This window comes from Schizosaccharomyces osmophilus, chromosome 2 (assembly GCF_027921745.1).
Source record: "Schizosaccharomyces osmophilus chromosome 2, complete sequence".
In the NCBI taxonomy this organism is placed as follows: Eukaryota; Fungi; Ascomycota; class Schizosaccharomycetes; order Schizosaccharomycetales; family Schizosaccharomycetaceae; genus Schizosaccharomyces; species Schizosaccharomyces osmophilus.
Genome location: NC_079239.1, coordinates 2,732,250 through 2,746,344, shown reverse-complemented (window position 1 = coordinate 2,746,344; position 14,095 = coordinate 2,732,250). Strand labels below are relative to the sequence as shown.

The 14,095-nt window shown below is 36.8% G+C and overlaps 6 protein-coding genes across 6 annotated transcripts; 3 read left to right on the top strand and 3 right to left on the bottom strand.

The window, feature by feature from the left end:
* Nucleotides 1–241: 241 nt before the first annotated feature.
* On the bottom strand, nucleotides 242–2,950 carry ypp1 (phosphatidylinositol-4 kinase plasma membrane scaffold Erf3 partner Ypp1; the record flags this gene model as incomplete). Its single annotated transcript, XM_056182532.1, has 4 exons — nucleotides 242–2,189; nucleotides 2,229–2,739; nucleotides 2,782–2,893; nucleotides 2,942–2,950. 4 exons carry the CDS (start codon nucleotides 2,948–2,950, stop codon nucleotides 242–244), a joined length of 2,580 nt encoding a protein of 859 aa, XP_056038374.1.
* Nucleotides 2,951–3,274: 324 nt separating this feature from the next.
* Nucleotides 3,275–3,577, bottom strand: SOMG_03742 (uncharacterized protein; the record flags this gene model as incomplete). The annotated part of the gene is made up of 3 exons (XM_056182531.1): nucleotides 3,275–3,379; nucleotides 3,428–3,452; nucleotides 3,519–3,577. 3 exons carry the CDS (start codon nucleotides 3,575–3,577, stop codon nucleotides 3,275–3,277), a joined length of 189 nt encoding a protein of 62 aa, XP_056038381.1.
* Nucleotides 3,578–4,569: 992 nt separating this feature from the next.
* On the top strand, nucleotides 4,570–4,929 carry SOMG_03741 (uncharacterized protein; the record flags this gene model as incomplete). Its single annotated transcript, XM_056182530.1, has 2 exons — nucleotides 4,570–4,762; nucleotides 4,835–4,929. 2 exons carry the CDS (start codon nucleotides 4,570–4,572, stop codon nucleotides 4,927–4,929), a joined length of 288 nt encoding a protein of 95 aa, XP_056037526.1.
* An 824-nt stretch (nucleotides 4,930–5,753) lies between these two features.
* Nucleotides 5,754–6,575, bottom strand: SOMG_03740 (DUF1774 family multi-spanning conserved fungal membrane protein; the record flags this gene model as incomplete). Its single annotated transcript, XM_056182529.1, has 1 exon — nucleotides 5,754–6,575. One exon carries the CDS (start codon nucleotides 6,573–6,575, stop codon nucleotides 5,754–5,756), a length of 822 nt encoding a protein of 273 aa, XP_056037527.1.
* Nucleotides 6,576–7,463: 888 nt separating this feature from the next.
* On the top strand, nucleotides 7,464–10,887 carry tpr1 (RNA polymerase II associated Paf1 complex subunit Tpr1; the record flags this gene model as incomplete). The annotated part of the gene is made up of 2 exons (XM_056182528.1): nucleotides 7,464–7,484; nucleotides 7,570–10,887. 2 exons carry the CDS (start codon nucleotides 7,464–7,466, stop codon nucleotides 10,885–10,887), a joined length of 3,339 nt encoding a protein of 1,112 aa, XP_056038645.1.
* Nucleotides 10,888–11,255: 368 nt separating this feature from the next.
* On the top strand, nucleotides 11,256–14,056 carry SOMG_03738 (p150-Glued; the record flags this gene model as incomplete). The annotated part of the gene is made up of 2 exons (XM_056182527.1): nucleotides 11,256–12,511; nucleotides 12,556–14,056. The coding sequence occupies 2 exons, from the start codon at nucleotides 11,256–11,258 to the stop codon at nucleotides 14,054–14,056; spliced, it is 2,757 nt and encodes a 918-aa protein (XP_056038636.1).
* Between the last annotated feature and the right edge of the window lie 39 nt (nucleotides 14,057–14,095).

Here is a 14,095-nt window from a genome sequence, read left to right as displayed (position 1 = left end):
TGTAACTTTACTTAAAGATCTTTGAGGAAATTTCCAATATCTATGTTCAATAAAAAATGAAAGCAGAAGTAAGATCAAGAGGGATACACTATTTTTAAATTATAAACTATTATTTATACTATCCAACCGGAACCCTTTTTTCCTACTTAAAAACTTTGTGAATACGTTAGTTCTTATAACTAACTAGGACAAGCAGTAAAAGACACTTTTGAAACGAATGAATAATTTATATTTCCTTTTTTTAAAGAGAGCTAACGTTCATGAAGCGTGGTTGGACATTATTCCATCTTCTAATTGGATTCGTATCAGATAGTTGTATACAGTAGTCATAGCAAAAAGCTGCTTGCTTTTCGTCACCCAAATGTTGATACAATTCAGCACAGTAGAACCAAGCTTCGGGTAAATCCCATCCATATTGTAATGTGGTTTCTGAAAGTAAGGAGTCCGCACGGTCACGAGAATTGCGTGTATCATCCTTAGAAGTTAATAAAACCTTGGCTAGAGTTGTTGCTATGATAGGATCATGTGGATCTAAATACAAAGCTAATTCAATCTGCTCCACAGCTTCTTTCTCTCTGTTTTGTGCTAAAAGTGAGTACCCATAAACGAGATGTAATCCAGGAGAGTCAGCATTAAGCTTTTTTGCTTCTAAAAGGGCACCACGAGCTTGATCATATTGTTTAGACTTAACAAATAAATTGGCTGCAGTAAGCCATAATTTTTGATTAAAAGCAGAAATAGTGTTAGAGCGGCGTCCATGCAATACATCTCTATAGTCATCCCTATAATCGTTCGTGCCAAACCGTTCAGCGTCTGAGTCATGCTTCTTTGAGGAAATGCTCTTTGAAAAAGTAAGTAGGCTTCCTTTTTCTGATTCCGTTTCTTCAGCCGCTAATCGGTCACTAGAGGAAATTGCGTTACGTGGCTTTTGAGTGGCACTCCCATATTCATTCAGATCAAACAAAGTTACAAAGAAAGTAAAAAGCTCTTCTTGAAGATCAATGGCCACTTTGACTCCCGCAAAAGCTTCGTAAAGTGCCACCTTTGTAATCATTAACTCGATCAAAGCACAACGATTCATGAAAGTGATTTCGGATGGATTTGCTAACGTGTAACTTCCATCTATAGAGTTTTTTTTGATGTTCCAGGATTCTAGAACGCTATCAGCAATTTTAAGAGCTGAATCGTATTGTTCAGAACATGACAATAGCAATATCAAAAGATGCCAAGCCGATATACTATAGTTAGGTGCTATTTTCAAAAGATATCTGATAGTCTCAACAGCTGGTACAATTTCTCGCTTTTCTGCAAGCTGCATAGCTAAATGGTAAAGAGCAGTTTCATTATCTGGTTCAATTTCAAGAATTTTTTTAAAACAGAAGATACTTTCTTCATGCTTTTCTTCTCTAGTGTTGGGATCATTTGTACTGTAATAGAGGAATGAGTTGGCCACCCCTTTAGCATGAAGAACTAAAGTAAACGTGGGCGAGTTTTCTAAGAATTCATTATCAGCACTTAACTTCATAATAAAGTCTAAGGTTTCGATAACTTTTTGAGGAGAATTTAAGTATTGGGAATAAACGGAAATCATCAAGGAAGCAATATGAATGATCTGTCCCACGGGATCAATAAAAATTGGCTTCAAGTCAGATAATGAGCTCTTGTTAGTTGCTTTTTGTCGGGAGTTACGTTCCTGTGCTTTGGTGCACAAAAACTTATATAACTGGAATGCTTGATGAGCTTCTTCGTGCTCTTCTATATGAGTCAACAAAATCACCAATGATCGAAATATTTGCTGACAGTGAAAAGATTTCTCTGTCAATCTATATAATATATTTATCAGGTTCACGGCTTGCGTATAATGCTGTCCCGTACTAACCCAAATGGACATCGTTGATTCTACATACTCAGCAATTAAAAGGTTCTGATCACCTGCTCTTGGAAACGAAGTATACTCGAGTAAGTACTTAGCATAATCAAGTGAAAACGTCAAGTCTTGAAGATGTAACTTTTGAATTTGGCTTTTCTCAAAAATAGGTGAGTCGATCTTGTTTTCATGGAATAATGTGTGAGAGAATTTCAAAATTTGCCTAAAATATACGATACGAGTCAAGGGATCACTTATTGTGTGAGAGGCAAAGTAATCTGAACATAGACCCAAAATCGAAGCTCTATCCAGTTGACTGGCACTGAAAGGTTAAAATTTGTACATAAATAGACTCGCTTACCTAGATATAGATGAAGTTTGTGCGTATACGGCGTAGCAAAGTTCACACCATTTGGCCCATTCAAGAGGGACGGTATCCTTGTCACTGACTCGCTGAATCATACCAATAGCAGATCTAATGTACTGATACGAAACCTCATAATTAGATATGAAAAAGTGAGCCAACGAAGAAAGGATGGTTGCTTGTAATATGCTGATACCAATAATGCCCGGTGATAAGTTTAATCCATCTGGGGACCAGTCAAGATCCACGGCATCCTGGAAGTTATGTCTTGAAATATACAATAATAATCGAATAGGGATCTCTTGAAGTTTCTCTTCTTCAGAAGCTCGTTGTGTACCCAAATGATTCAACTGTTGCAAAAGAGGATCTGTACGTTCAGTAGAAAGGGTCGGTATAAAGATGGAGCAGTTTTCAACGGAAGATAAATCAATATTTGCCATTCGCTTTTCTTGTTCATCTTGTAAGGCTAAACGAAGCGCAGCTTCAATTCTAGCTAAATCACAAATATCTAAAGCGAAGTCGTTAGCAGTATAAATGAGTGCAAACTTACATGATTTAGAAGGATAGTGCTTGTTCAGTTTTCGGGCTGCCTCAGGAATAGCTTGCCACTCTCCATTGCATCTATGTTCTTCAAATTTTGATTCGTATGTTTTTGCTTTTGCCTGAACTGAATTAGATACATGTATAAGTAAAAAATAACAGGAAATTACCGATAACATCTATAATGTATATATAAAATGCTCGTTCAATAGAGAACAATGGGAAGTGTGTCGAAACGTTGCAATTCACGAAGGTATTTCTGTAAAAAAGCTATAAACTTCTCTCAGAAAAACAGCAAATGAAAAATTATAGAAGAATTTAAAAGCAGAACTATATGCTTAATATTTCGAGAATTGAAGTTAATCTGGTGAATTGTAGGTTCGGCCTAATGTCTAGTGATGTTGTCCGGGAAAGTAGAGAAACAAACTAAGAAGATGCAATGCTACAGAGAGCAAGTCATTATGATGAAAGTACGAGTACTTTATAAAAATTTTTAAGATTAATTAAAAGCTGACCGCAGCATTGTTTTCCAGAGTGATTGATTGTGTACTTCCAATAGCTTGGGGATGTACCTTTGCAGATTGAGGACGTTGCCTTGTATACTTAATCTATTTAATAGTTTTGACTAACGAAAATGGAATCAATGAGACGTTTACATTGAGTCCGAATGAGCTGCTTTTACTAAAAAAAAAAAAAAAAAAAAAAAAAAAAAAAAAGAAAAATGAAAGCTTCTTAGTTGACTCATACAAAAAGTTAGCGCGACATGATAAGATTCGTCTCAAAAAGTTATAAGCTATTCGATTCATGGAACTTGCATTGAACGCGAAATTTCTGACCTTGGACTATTAATTGACCCAACTCAAATTTCAATACAGCTTGCTAAAACGTTTTGTCTCTACTCTAAACATTTCTTGCTTTTTACATCACAGATATGGTAACTGAACTGAAATGAATGTGAGACGCTAGGAATACAAACTTTTTTAATCGAATGTGGAATCGGTTTTTCTTTCCCTAGCCCTTTTTGATTGGATCGTTCTATTTGTTTTTTTAGTTGGATTTTTCTCCTAAGTGGCATCTATAGTCGCAAACGTTGCAATATCATTGTTTAATACACAGGTAATGCTCGAGGCCCCAAGACGTTCTCGAATGGTGAGCAATTGTCAAAGAACGTTGGATCTTTTTTAAAAGTCTAATTATTTCTTTTTGACAATAGCTCTTTAGCTGGTGGTTACTTATTTTACAGTAGCACAAAGAATATTCAGGGCCTGGACAAGTTTTAGATCTCCTCAACGATTAACAGACAAATCGCTTCTCCATCATCAACGATAAACATGATCCATCATTTAGTGTAGTTTCATCAAACGTTCATAATCATGGGGAACCCATCCATTATGAGCATAATGGGCCTATTGCGGAGCTGTTTGTTGCTAAAGAAAAAGTCTGCTACCCTATGATTTTACGTCTTTAATTGCTTTTGGAACATACGAGTCACACAATCAATTGAGCTTGCATGTTTATGATAGTTTCCCACTTCCTTTCTGAGTGAGATCGACAACAATTGTTAAAAACAGCTACTCAATTATCCCTTCAAAAATCCAGGAACTAATGGCAAAACGTGAGTTGGCTATTGAAAAGGATTTGAAATTGTTGTAACACACCGAACATGAATGTCACATCGTACAGTGATGACCTATCAGACTTTTATGCAACAGTTAATGACCTCGGGTTTGTTGGATGGATAGATAATTTTATTTTTCATTTCATCCGAAGTCAACTATTAGGTTATTAATTGACTACTATGAAGCTACAAGTGCTCAGTACTACCATAAACATATGCTCTTTTCCTATTATATCTGAGGATGGGGCTATGGTTGCACGGATTGGAACAAAGGCAGTAAACAATGATATTTCTATTGAGAAGTTGGTGTACACAATGGACTTAGCGTTCTTGGGATTGCATGGCTGGGGAAAATTACCTAAGAAGGAAGTTGGTTTGTTTGCTATCACGGACGATGAAGGAAACAATAAATTTCTCTTGTTTTGTTTTGTTTAAGCATGATTAGATTCTGCCTTTAACAAAAGATTGGATCCGCTGTCTTTACGCACCCCAAGAGGAACGACGGGTTTCAGTAAAAATTTGGTGAAGAATCAAATTTGAAACGTGGAAACAAACCATATTAAGATATTCTTGATGGAGGTGATTTTTGCTACGAGTAAGATTCCTTATGTAAATGAAGATTGCACTTTGTGCTTTCTATGGAGAAAACATAGTCAATTGTATCCCAAAACATAAAGAGCCATCCAAAATTGGGACTCTGCTGACCTTATAATCGATGGTTTTAAAGATTGTTGAAGTTGAAAGATAATGTTTATCTACGTTTACCGCTTCACAGTATAAAGAAATTTCTAGTAGGTTATTAGTATTGAATACGAAAGCCATTGGGTACTGAAAACAGAAAACAGGTTTTGTTGGTATTAGGAAGCTTTGGATTGACTGCTAAAAACGCTGGAGATTGATTTATTTTCTAGCATCTTTATTCATCGTTATCGTTTAAGGTGACTTTTATTTTTCTTTCGTATAATTATCTTAGCCCTTAAGCCTGAAGAATTTTAATCCTAAATTCCAGCCTTACAAATCCAGCTGTACTGCGTATGAATGGACGATGATAGAGCTTACAGTTTCTATTATTTGACTCGTGTTTTCTTTCATCTTTCATCTCAAAGGAGGTTTGTGAAAATGTGGATGGAAACCAACAGTGCTAGATCAAAGTCTTAGCATTTTCGTTTTCATGTTCTTGAACGATATTTTTCACTTTCAATGTTCATTTACCCTACACTACTTATCACAGGACGTGTGATTCAGTTTCTTCAAACTTAGGTTATTACTATTATGTCGATGAAATCGTAACATTTATAGACGGCAAAGCGTTAAACACTTAACAAAATTTGGGTTAGAGTACCCATTTTTGGGGCATAAAAACATCAAACAGCACCACCAACAGGGGCGCTACCAGCATTATCTTGCAAAAGTGGAGCGCTTTCGCCAGTCAAAGAAGCACGTCTTTGTCTGTAAGGAAGAAGGAACAAAAGACCAGCAAAGAGAACCATTAAACCAGAAATGATGAAAGCAAAAATGTGTTGGAGGGCAAACAAATGAATAAAAAGCTGGCCGACACCTATGGCACCAAACAAGTAAGCGCTGATGAGAGAGAGAGCCCAATCATGGAAGCCCAAAATGGGTGCTAAATACAAAATGGCAACAAACCAAATGAAAACGTTAGAGAATACACGGCACCCGATGCTTCGACAGTGGACTGCGGCTGAGAAAGCATAGACGACAAACCAAAGTGATTTTCCAAAGACAAGTTTTGAAGGAAATTTCATAGTAAACATTTCAATGACGCCGTTTCTTAAGCGAAGAGATTGACTGTACATGGTGAAAGCCGTGGAAAACAAAAACAGCGACAACAAGGCCGTCCAATATAATTTTTCGCGCACAAACAATATTATCGTCAAGACGAGAAGGAGGTTATACCAAATTGACGAGTGAATAATAGAAAAGGTAAAATCGTTTACCTGGTCTCCAAGCAGCAACAGAGGAATGTTCATGCTGAGAAAGGACAAGTATTCAATAATAATGTAGACACTCAGCATGAGTTTATTTGCGAAAAACGGGGTAGCATTGTGATTGTAAACCCATGGAAGAGATGGGCTCGAAAAAACGTGAGCTAACAATGCAGAAAAGCTGATGCCTAACGACAAAACGCTTCCAAGTATATATTTGGTTTCACGAGTGATTTGCATTATGAAGACGAGATTGTGGAATCACACGGAATACAGAACCAAGATACTAAGTTAAACAAATTGATATATCAAGCTGAAAACGTGATAACCAATTAAAGATTTGGTTTTGTTATTGATAATTAGTCCTAACAGATAGATTGGTGTCCTAAAAAATAAAGCAAAACAAAACTGGTAAGTATAAAAGAAACAAAAGTCCTAATTACAGGCCTTTTATGGATGATAAATCAATTTTCGAAACTTTATAAACCAGGAAAAAATTATATGGCTTGGGGATTTTCTACGTACGTAGGCCAAGGGCTCTATATATATTATATATACGCAAACGTCGATGCTTCATTATGAGAAAAACTCGCCCGGTTTCCCTACCTTACTTTGGTGCCTTCGTAAATCTTACGCAAGACATTAATTTCATCCTAGTGTTCTGTAATCATTCATCGAGCTTGAGAAATACAAAATGAAAAGAATAAGGAATAAAATAATAAAAAGAAATTATAATGACAATTCACAAATGGGGGTTTTTGTTTGTAATTTCATTTCTGTAAGTATCTTTGCAAATTTTCATGGCACAACTCAACAGATAATATTGAGCAGGACTTTCGTGTTTCAAGCCATTTCATTCATCAACATTGGTAACATGAAACATTTCTATTTATTCTTATTTTTATTTTTATTTTTGCCCCATATAAAATAAGGAACAGAATAAGAAAAATACAGAACTTTACAATTTTATTATTGTGTTTATTAACATAAGGAGCGCGAAGGTAGTAGTTGGACATGAAGAAAATTTGAAAGTATGAAATAAAGCTTGGGACATATAGAAAGCTTCTTTGGAAATTTATTAAAAATTTATGTTCCTTTTCATAAATATAATTTATGATTTATAAATCCATGAATCTTCGACGTTTGCCCGTAATAGGTCTATACTTACTTCATAGCACGATGGTTCTTTATAGCGCAGTACACATCGGTATCTACATTAAAGAAATATGGAAAGTACGCAATTTGCTGTTTCGAAGAGACGACTGTGCAAGGACAACCTTTGCTGGAAGAAGAAATTCCATTCAACGTTGCGTTAGCTTCTTTGAAAAGGATCAAACGTTTTAAAAGAGCTTCAAATGCAATGGAGGGGTTTACTATAGATGCACATGCCTCTCGAATTATTGAAGTGCCTTTATTAGGTCAAGAAGATCAGACTGTAGAAATTGACTGTGCAAGTTTGCCAGAAGATGCCTCTGAACTAGTAGAAATATTAACAAATGAACAAGCTGGAAAGGACTTGTGGACAAAATTTGCTCGTGAATACCATATACGTAGTCTTTCCAACCAAGCATTGTTCATTCTAACTTCTGCGTTGAACGTTTTGAAGGATGCTGACAGTCAATGTCTATTAAACGCGAATATCTGCTCTGTTTATATGCATTTGGTGAGACATGCGAATTGGAAGAAGGATAATGTTGCTCGTGACCAACATTTGCAGAATGTGCGGACATATCTGGAAGCTGCCAATCGTTTGAACCCCAAATTAGAGGCAAATGTTTTGCTTCATGGAATTTATCGAATTCTGTTGAACCCCCTTGATAAAGATTCCCTAGAAAATTCTCTTCGCTGTTTTGATTTTGTATTGCAAAGGTCCGAAGGCAATGCCTTTGCATTAATTGGAAAAGCTCGTATTTTATATTCCCGAGGAAATTTTCGAGGAGCCCTGAAGCTCTACCAACGTGCTCTTGTCAGCAGTCCACAAATTCAACCCGATCCCCGGATTGGCATTGGTCTTTGTTTTTGGAATTTGAATATGAAGGAGGATGCCTTCGGTGCTTGGACTCGAGCAAAAGACCTAGATCAACAAAACCATTTTGTAAATACTTACTTGGGCCTATACTACTACGATCTTGCTTTTGAGAACGTCAACTCTGATCGTTTCTTACAATATTATGGCGAAGCTTTAAAATATACCCAAGCTGCCTTTAAAGCTATGCCAAGCGACCCTGTCGCTTCTTGCATTCTAGCTAATTATGTTTATTCAAAACGTAGTCTCGATGGTTGCATTAAACTTGCAAACACCGTCGTACAAAATTCTTTCTCTCCTTCTCTTGTGGCAGATGGTTATTTTTGGATGGGTAGAGCTTATCATCAAATGCAAAATTATGAAAAAGCGATGACATGTTACCAAAGAGCCCGTTCCGTCGAGGATCGTCATCTCTTATCCTTCTTAGGAATAGGCCAGATTCAAATTCTTCAAAATGATTTGACCAGTGCCAAATTGACTTTTGAACGTATTTCTGAACAACATCCCAAATGTGCAGAGGCACTTATCATTTTGGGATGTCTCTATGCCTCAGAGTCAAAATCCGATTTTACGAAACCTCGGATGCTTTTAGATCGTGCATTTAACTTAATCGGATCATCAAAGATACCTAGAGTTGTTGATTCTGATTTGTATACTACTCAAGCTAGACTATGGGAAAAAGAGGATACAAGGAAAAGTTTGAGCTTTTTGCAACGCGCCCACGGCTTCTTAAAAAATGCTCAAATTACTGTTCATCCTGAACTACTTAACAATATCGGAGTTTTAAACTACCATCTTGGAAACTTCCAGGAAGCCAAAGATTATTTCTCAGCGGCTAGAAAGGAAAATCTCGATATCGGTCCTGAAATTTTACTTGTGCTTGATTTCAACCTTGCCCGTTGCGAAGAAGAACTTGGCAATAATGAAGTATCCATTGAAATATATACTAAGCTTTTAGATCTCCAGCCGTCTTTTGCAGATGCTCGTGTGCGCCTTTGCTTGTTGCAATTAGCTAATCCTCAGGAGGAAACTTTTAAGTCCATTCGACAGCTAATGACAACCGATGCAGACAATTTGGAAGTACGAGCGTTCTTTGGCTGGTATCTGAGTAAACAAAAGCGTCGCCCTGCGGAGGATCCCGAGGTTCGCCATTGTTCACAAACTCTGCGACATTGGCACGATGATATATATTCTCTTGTTCAGCTTGGTAATGCCTATATGCGTCAAGCTCGAGAAATTCGTGTCCAGAACGATAAAGACCGTAGTAAGCATCAAAAGCTTTACATCAAAGCCGTCCAGTCTTATGATCAAGCTATCAAATTTGACCCCAAAAACGCTCATGCTGCTCAAGGAATTGCCGTTACATTTGCTCAAAGTAGGCAATTTTCTAAAGCTTTGCTCATCCTAGGAAAAATTCGTGAATCTATAAAAGATGTTACTACTTTAATTAATATCGGTAATTGCTTAGCCGAATTGAAGCAGTTTAGCCGGGCAACGGAGATTTTTGAAACTGTTATTTCCATAGCAGGTGAAGATGATGTATACGGAATTTTAAATTGCCTTGGCCGAGTTTGGTTGCAACGAGGTCGTGAAGAAAAACGGACTGATTTCTTAAAAGAGTCATTGAAGTACTCAAGAATGGCTTTAGAAAAGAACCAAGAAAATACGAGCCTGCAATTCAACGTAGCATTCGTTCAATTTCAACTCTCTGAACTGATATACACTCAGCCTGAAAACGCACGAACCGTGGAAGATTTACAATTTGCTATTCAGGAATTGGACGACTCTGTGAAGACGTTCAGTTCATTGGTGACATGCAAACACCCTCCTTATCCACCCACAGATATCGAACAGCGTGTAAAGATGGCTACGAACACCACCAGAAAGAGACTGGAGCGTGCACTACAACAACAATCTGAGTATCAAGCTACTGTTACTGCCAAGCTCGATGAAGCTAAGCTCAATCGTGAAAAAGAAAAAGCCAGAAGAATAGCTGAAGAAGACGCTTTGCGCAAAGCCCGAGAGGAACGCGAACGTGAGCTTGATGAAGAACGGAAACGCATGCAAGAGGAGGTATTACAGTGGAGAAAGGATCAAGAGAAACAAATCGAGGAAGAGCTTAGTGTTGCCTCCGATCCCGAAGATAAATCTTCTGGAAGAAAGAGAAAAGGCGAAAGAAGGAAACGTAAATCCAGCTCTAAAGCTGATAAAGACGCCGATGTTGTCAATGAAGATGATACTGATGATGATGAAATTCCTCTATCAGATGCCAGAAACAAATTATCTAAAAAACGTCGTAAAAACAAACGTGTAATATCAGAAGATTACGCCTTTGACGAGTCTGACAATGAGCAGCAACCTGCGGATTCTACGGAAGGTCAAGGTGAGAATCTATTTCCATCTTCTCCTGTGAATGAACCCGCTAACGGCAATTACAAAAGCGAAAATGAATTAAATAATAAAAATGAAGGAGGACTTGATAATCTTTTCTCCGACGAAGAAAATGAGCCTTCCCCTTCTTCGTAACGCAATCGTTAATTCTTCGTAACGCAATCGTTAATGTCCCTCTTTGCCAAAAAAAAAGAAAGACTGCAACGTTTTGTAGTAACTGGTTTGTTTCTTTTTTTGAATTCGTTTAATACCTTACTCTTTGATTTGACGTAGACAATGATTAATACCTAATAGTATGATCGAGAAATAAATAAAGATGTTAGAGTAAGCAATTGTAAAATAAGCTTGTTCAAAGCTCAAATATAATAGTTTTTTATTTTTAATTTCATTTTAATTTTTGGTTTACTTTCGCGACGACGCTGACATTAACGCGTAGACGCGAACGATCGTTAGTGTTTCATGTCTGCCTCAGTTTACTCCCAATATGTTTTAGTTCCTCAAATATGAGTTATGTAAGTGTAGGGGATTTAGTTTTAGTACACGGTGAGCCAGGAATTGTTCGCTTTACTGGAAGTACCAATTTCGCGTCTGGAATCTGGCTCGGCGTGGAAATGATTGACAAAATTGGACGACATGATGGATCAGTTCAAGGGAAACGTTATTTTACGTGTGAAGAAGGAAAGGGCATATTTATAAGAGCATGTTCAAGTAGTGTTAGAAAACAAACGGCCAAATGTCGAGGAATATCTGATGCAAAGAAAGCAAAGCCATTGGAAAAGCAGACTCCAACAAAACCTTCCTATAAGGCAAAGGAAAACCAGCTTAAAAAAGTTAGGTCACAAGGAAAGGATGAAAAAAACAAATCTGTCTGGCCAAGCTTGAGTGTGTCCACTCCCACGAAAACTGAAGACTCAAACGTTTCTACACCTTTCCTTGAACTAATAGAAGATTCCGAAACAACGCTGATTTCAATTGGGAGCGATTCGTTAGAAAATACTCCGATAAACGAAATTTTTGAAAATGATAAAAGAGCATCCATTGATTTTACTAATTCTCACACATCAGCTCCCCATTTATTGTCAGAAAAAAATACAATAATCGAAAGCAACACAAAGTTTCAGCTAAAACTTGAAATAGAAACTTTGCGCAAAGAATTAAATGAAGCTGATAACAGCTTGAATTATTACAAAGCTTCCTACAACAAGGCTAATGAACAATTAAACGAAAGGTGTATGAAACTAGAAGAACTTAATAGGGAGAAAGAAACCAACTCGGCATGGAGAAATATACGCCCAAAGCTTCAAAAAAAGATGCTTTCTATGCAGGAGGAAATCGAAAGACTAAAGCAGCAACTTAAAAGTTGTAATGCTCAAGGTCATGGAATTGGGACACCATGTAAGGAATGTGAGAATTTTAATGCGAATGAGCTTGTTATAAAAAATTTGACTACAGAAAAGTCTGCGAATGTTCTAGCGACTTATGAACGCGCAGGGAAAAACCACGGAGATGAAGATTACATATGCTACATTGAAGAAATAAGAAAGGAAAACCTTGAGTTGAAAACTCAAATTGAAGATCTTCAACTATTAAAAGAGCTTTCTGATGAGATTGAACGAGATCAATTTGACAAGATAGTTTCTTTGGAAAAAGAGAACCAGCAAAAAGGCGATCTCCTTACATTTCTTGAGAATGCCTTTTCTTTTAACGTGGAAACTACGCAAACAGAGACACTGCAAAAAGAGCAAGCAAAACATCAAAGGTAAGTCAAAGCACGTTTGTATACAAGATTTTCTTACATATTAGCTGTGATTCAAAGGTGTCAGAGATAGGTACAACTACGGAACTTACACTGAGGAGTCTTCATAATCTAATACAGGCGACACAAGAATGTTACGAGCTCAAATTCAAAACTTTAGAGAAAATGTATTTAGACGAAGAATCTAGCAACGCTTTAAAAGTGTCGTTTATGCTTTTTTATATCCAGAATGTTTCTTTGTCTTTAAATGAAAGCATCTACAATAAAATTGACTGTGCAAAAAGTGATAGTCGACAACTTCTTCTGGATTTTATTGAGCCATGGTACTATACTATTTCAATCGCCCAATGGAGCAAATGGTTAGTTGGATTTACTTGTAAAAATGGAGTTGAAGCTTTATCTTCCGATGCACTACTAAAAAATACAATCGTTAACGTTTTCTGTTTACTTGATGTTTATGTTAAGTATCCGGGCGAGTCTAAATTAGAAAATCTTCAAAACAGTTGGAGCAAAATTGAAAACTGGGTAAAAGAACGGGTCATTGCAGGTGAGTTTGACCCATACAATGAGTACCGCCTCTGCAAAGAGCTTTTAAATTCCGTGTTTCTTATAAATTTGGTTATCACAAACACCGATCAGTCTCAGAATCATGATGTGATCCGTGTACCAAGTGAAATGACTGAGATAGGAGCTATAACGGAAGACATACATTTATTTTTACGCCAAAAAAGTAAGATTGGGAAGGTGTTTTTCCCAAATGAGAAGGTAATATCAATGGATCATTCATTATTGGCAGGAGAATTGTTTTTTAAGTCTCGAAGTCAGAAGCCGCACACTCAAATCACTTATTTGCGAATAGTAGATGATTGGAAGAAGAGTTTCCAAAAAATTAAGGGAAGCTTACAGGAGTTTCAATCTTATATCTCTGAAAATGATGATACAGTTTTTCTTGATACTGACCCTTATTATTTTTGGGACGTTGTACTTAAGGCTTTACCTTCTCCTTCAGAAAATACAAAAGGGAATAGCTCACTCAAGCTAGTACTTTCAGAAAAAAATGAGCTGATTAATCATTTAAAGGTTCAGGTTGAAAGGCTGAATAAACAGGTAATGCAGAAAGAAGTATTAAAAGAAAAGATCAATAGTTATGAACTTCTGGAGAAGGACCTTCGGGAAGAATTATTCAAAGCAAAAGCTGGTCAGAAAAGCTTCTGTGATGCTGATCACCTTAAGAAAATCGAGCTCGAGAAGAAGCAACTAGAAGAAATGTTCAAACAAAATGAATTGACCATTCGCATGAAATTTCAGGAAATTATCAATAAATTTAAACAGGACTTAAACAAAGCTAGGAAAGAGGTTTTAAATGCTAACCAGAATCAAAATGAAGACTATGGATGGTTATTTAAGTCTCTAAAACATGAGGATCATGTTGCCAAAGATGACTATATTAGGATTCCTCAACAATTACATACTCTCGCATCTAAGATAAAACCTGTTTCGGTGGATGGTTACTTTCATCCCAAACAGAATAAAAATAGAAATGACTAGAAGACGCTAATGATACGCCGACTGTCAATTATTATAAGC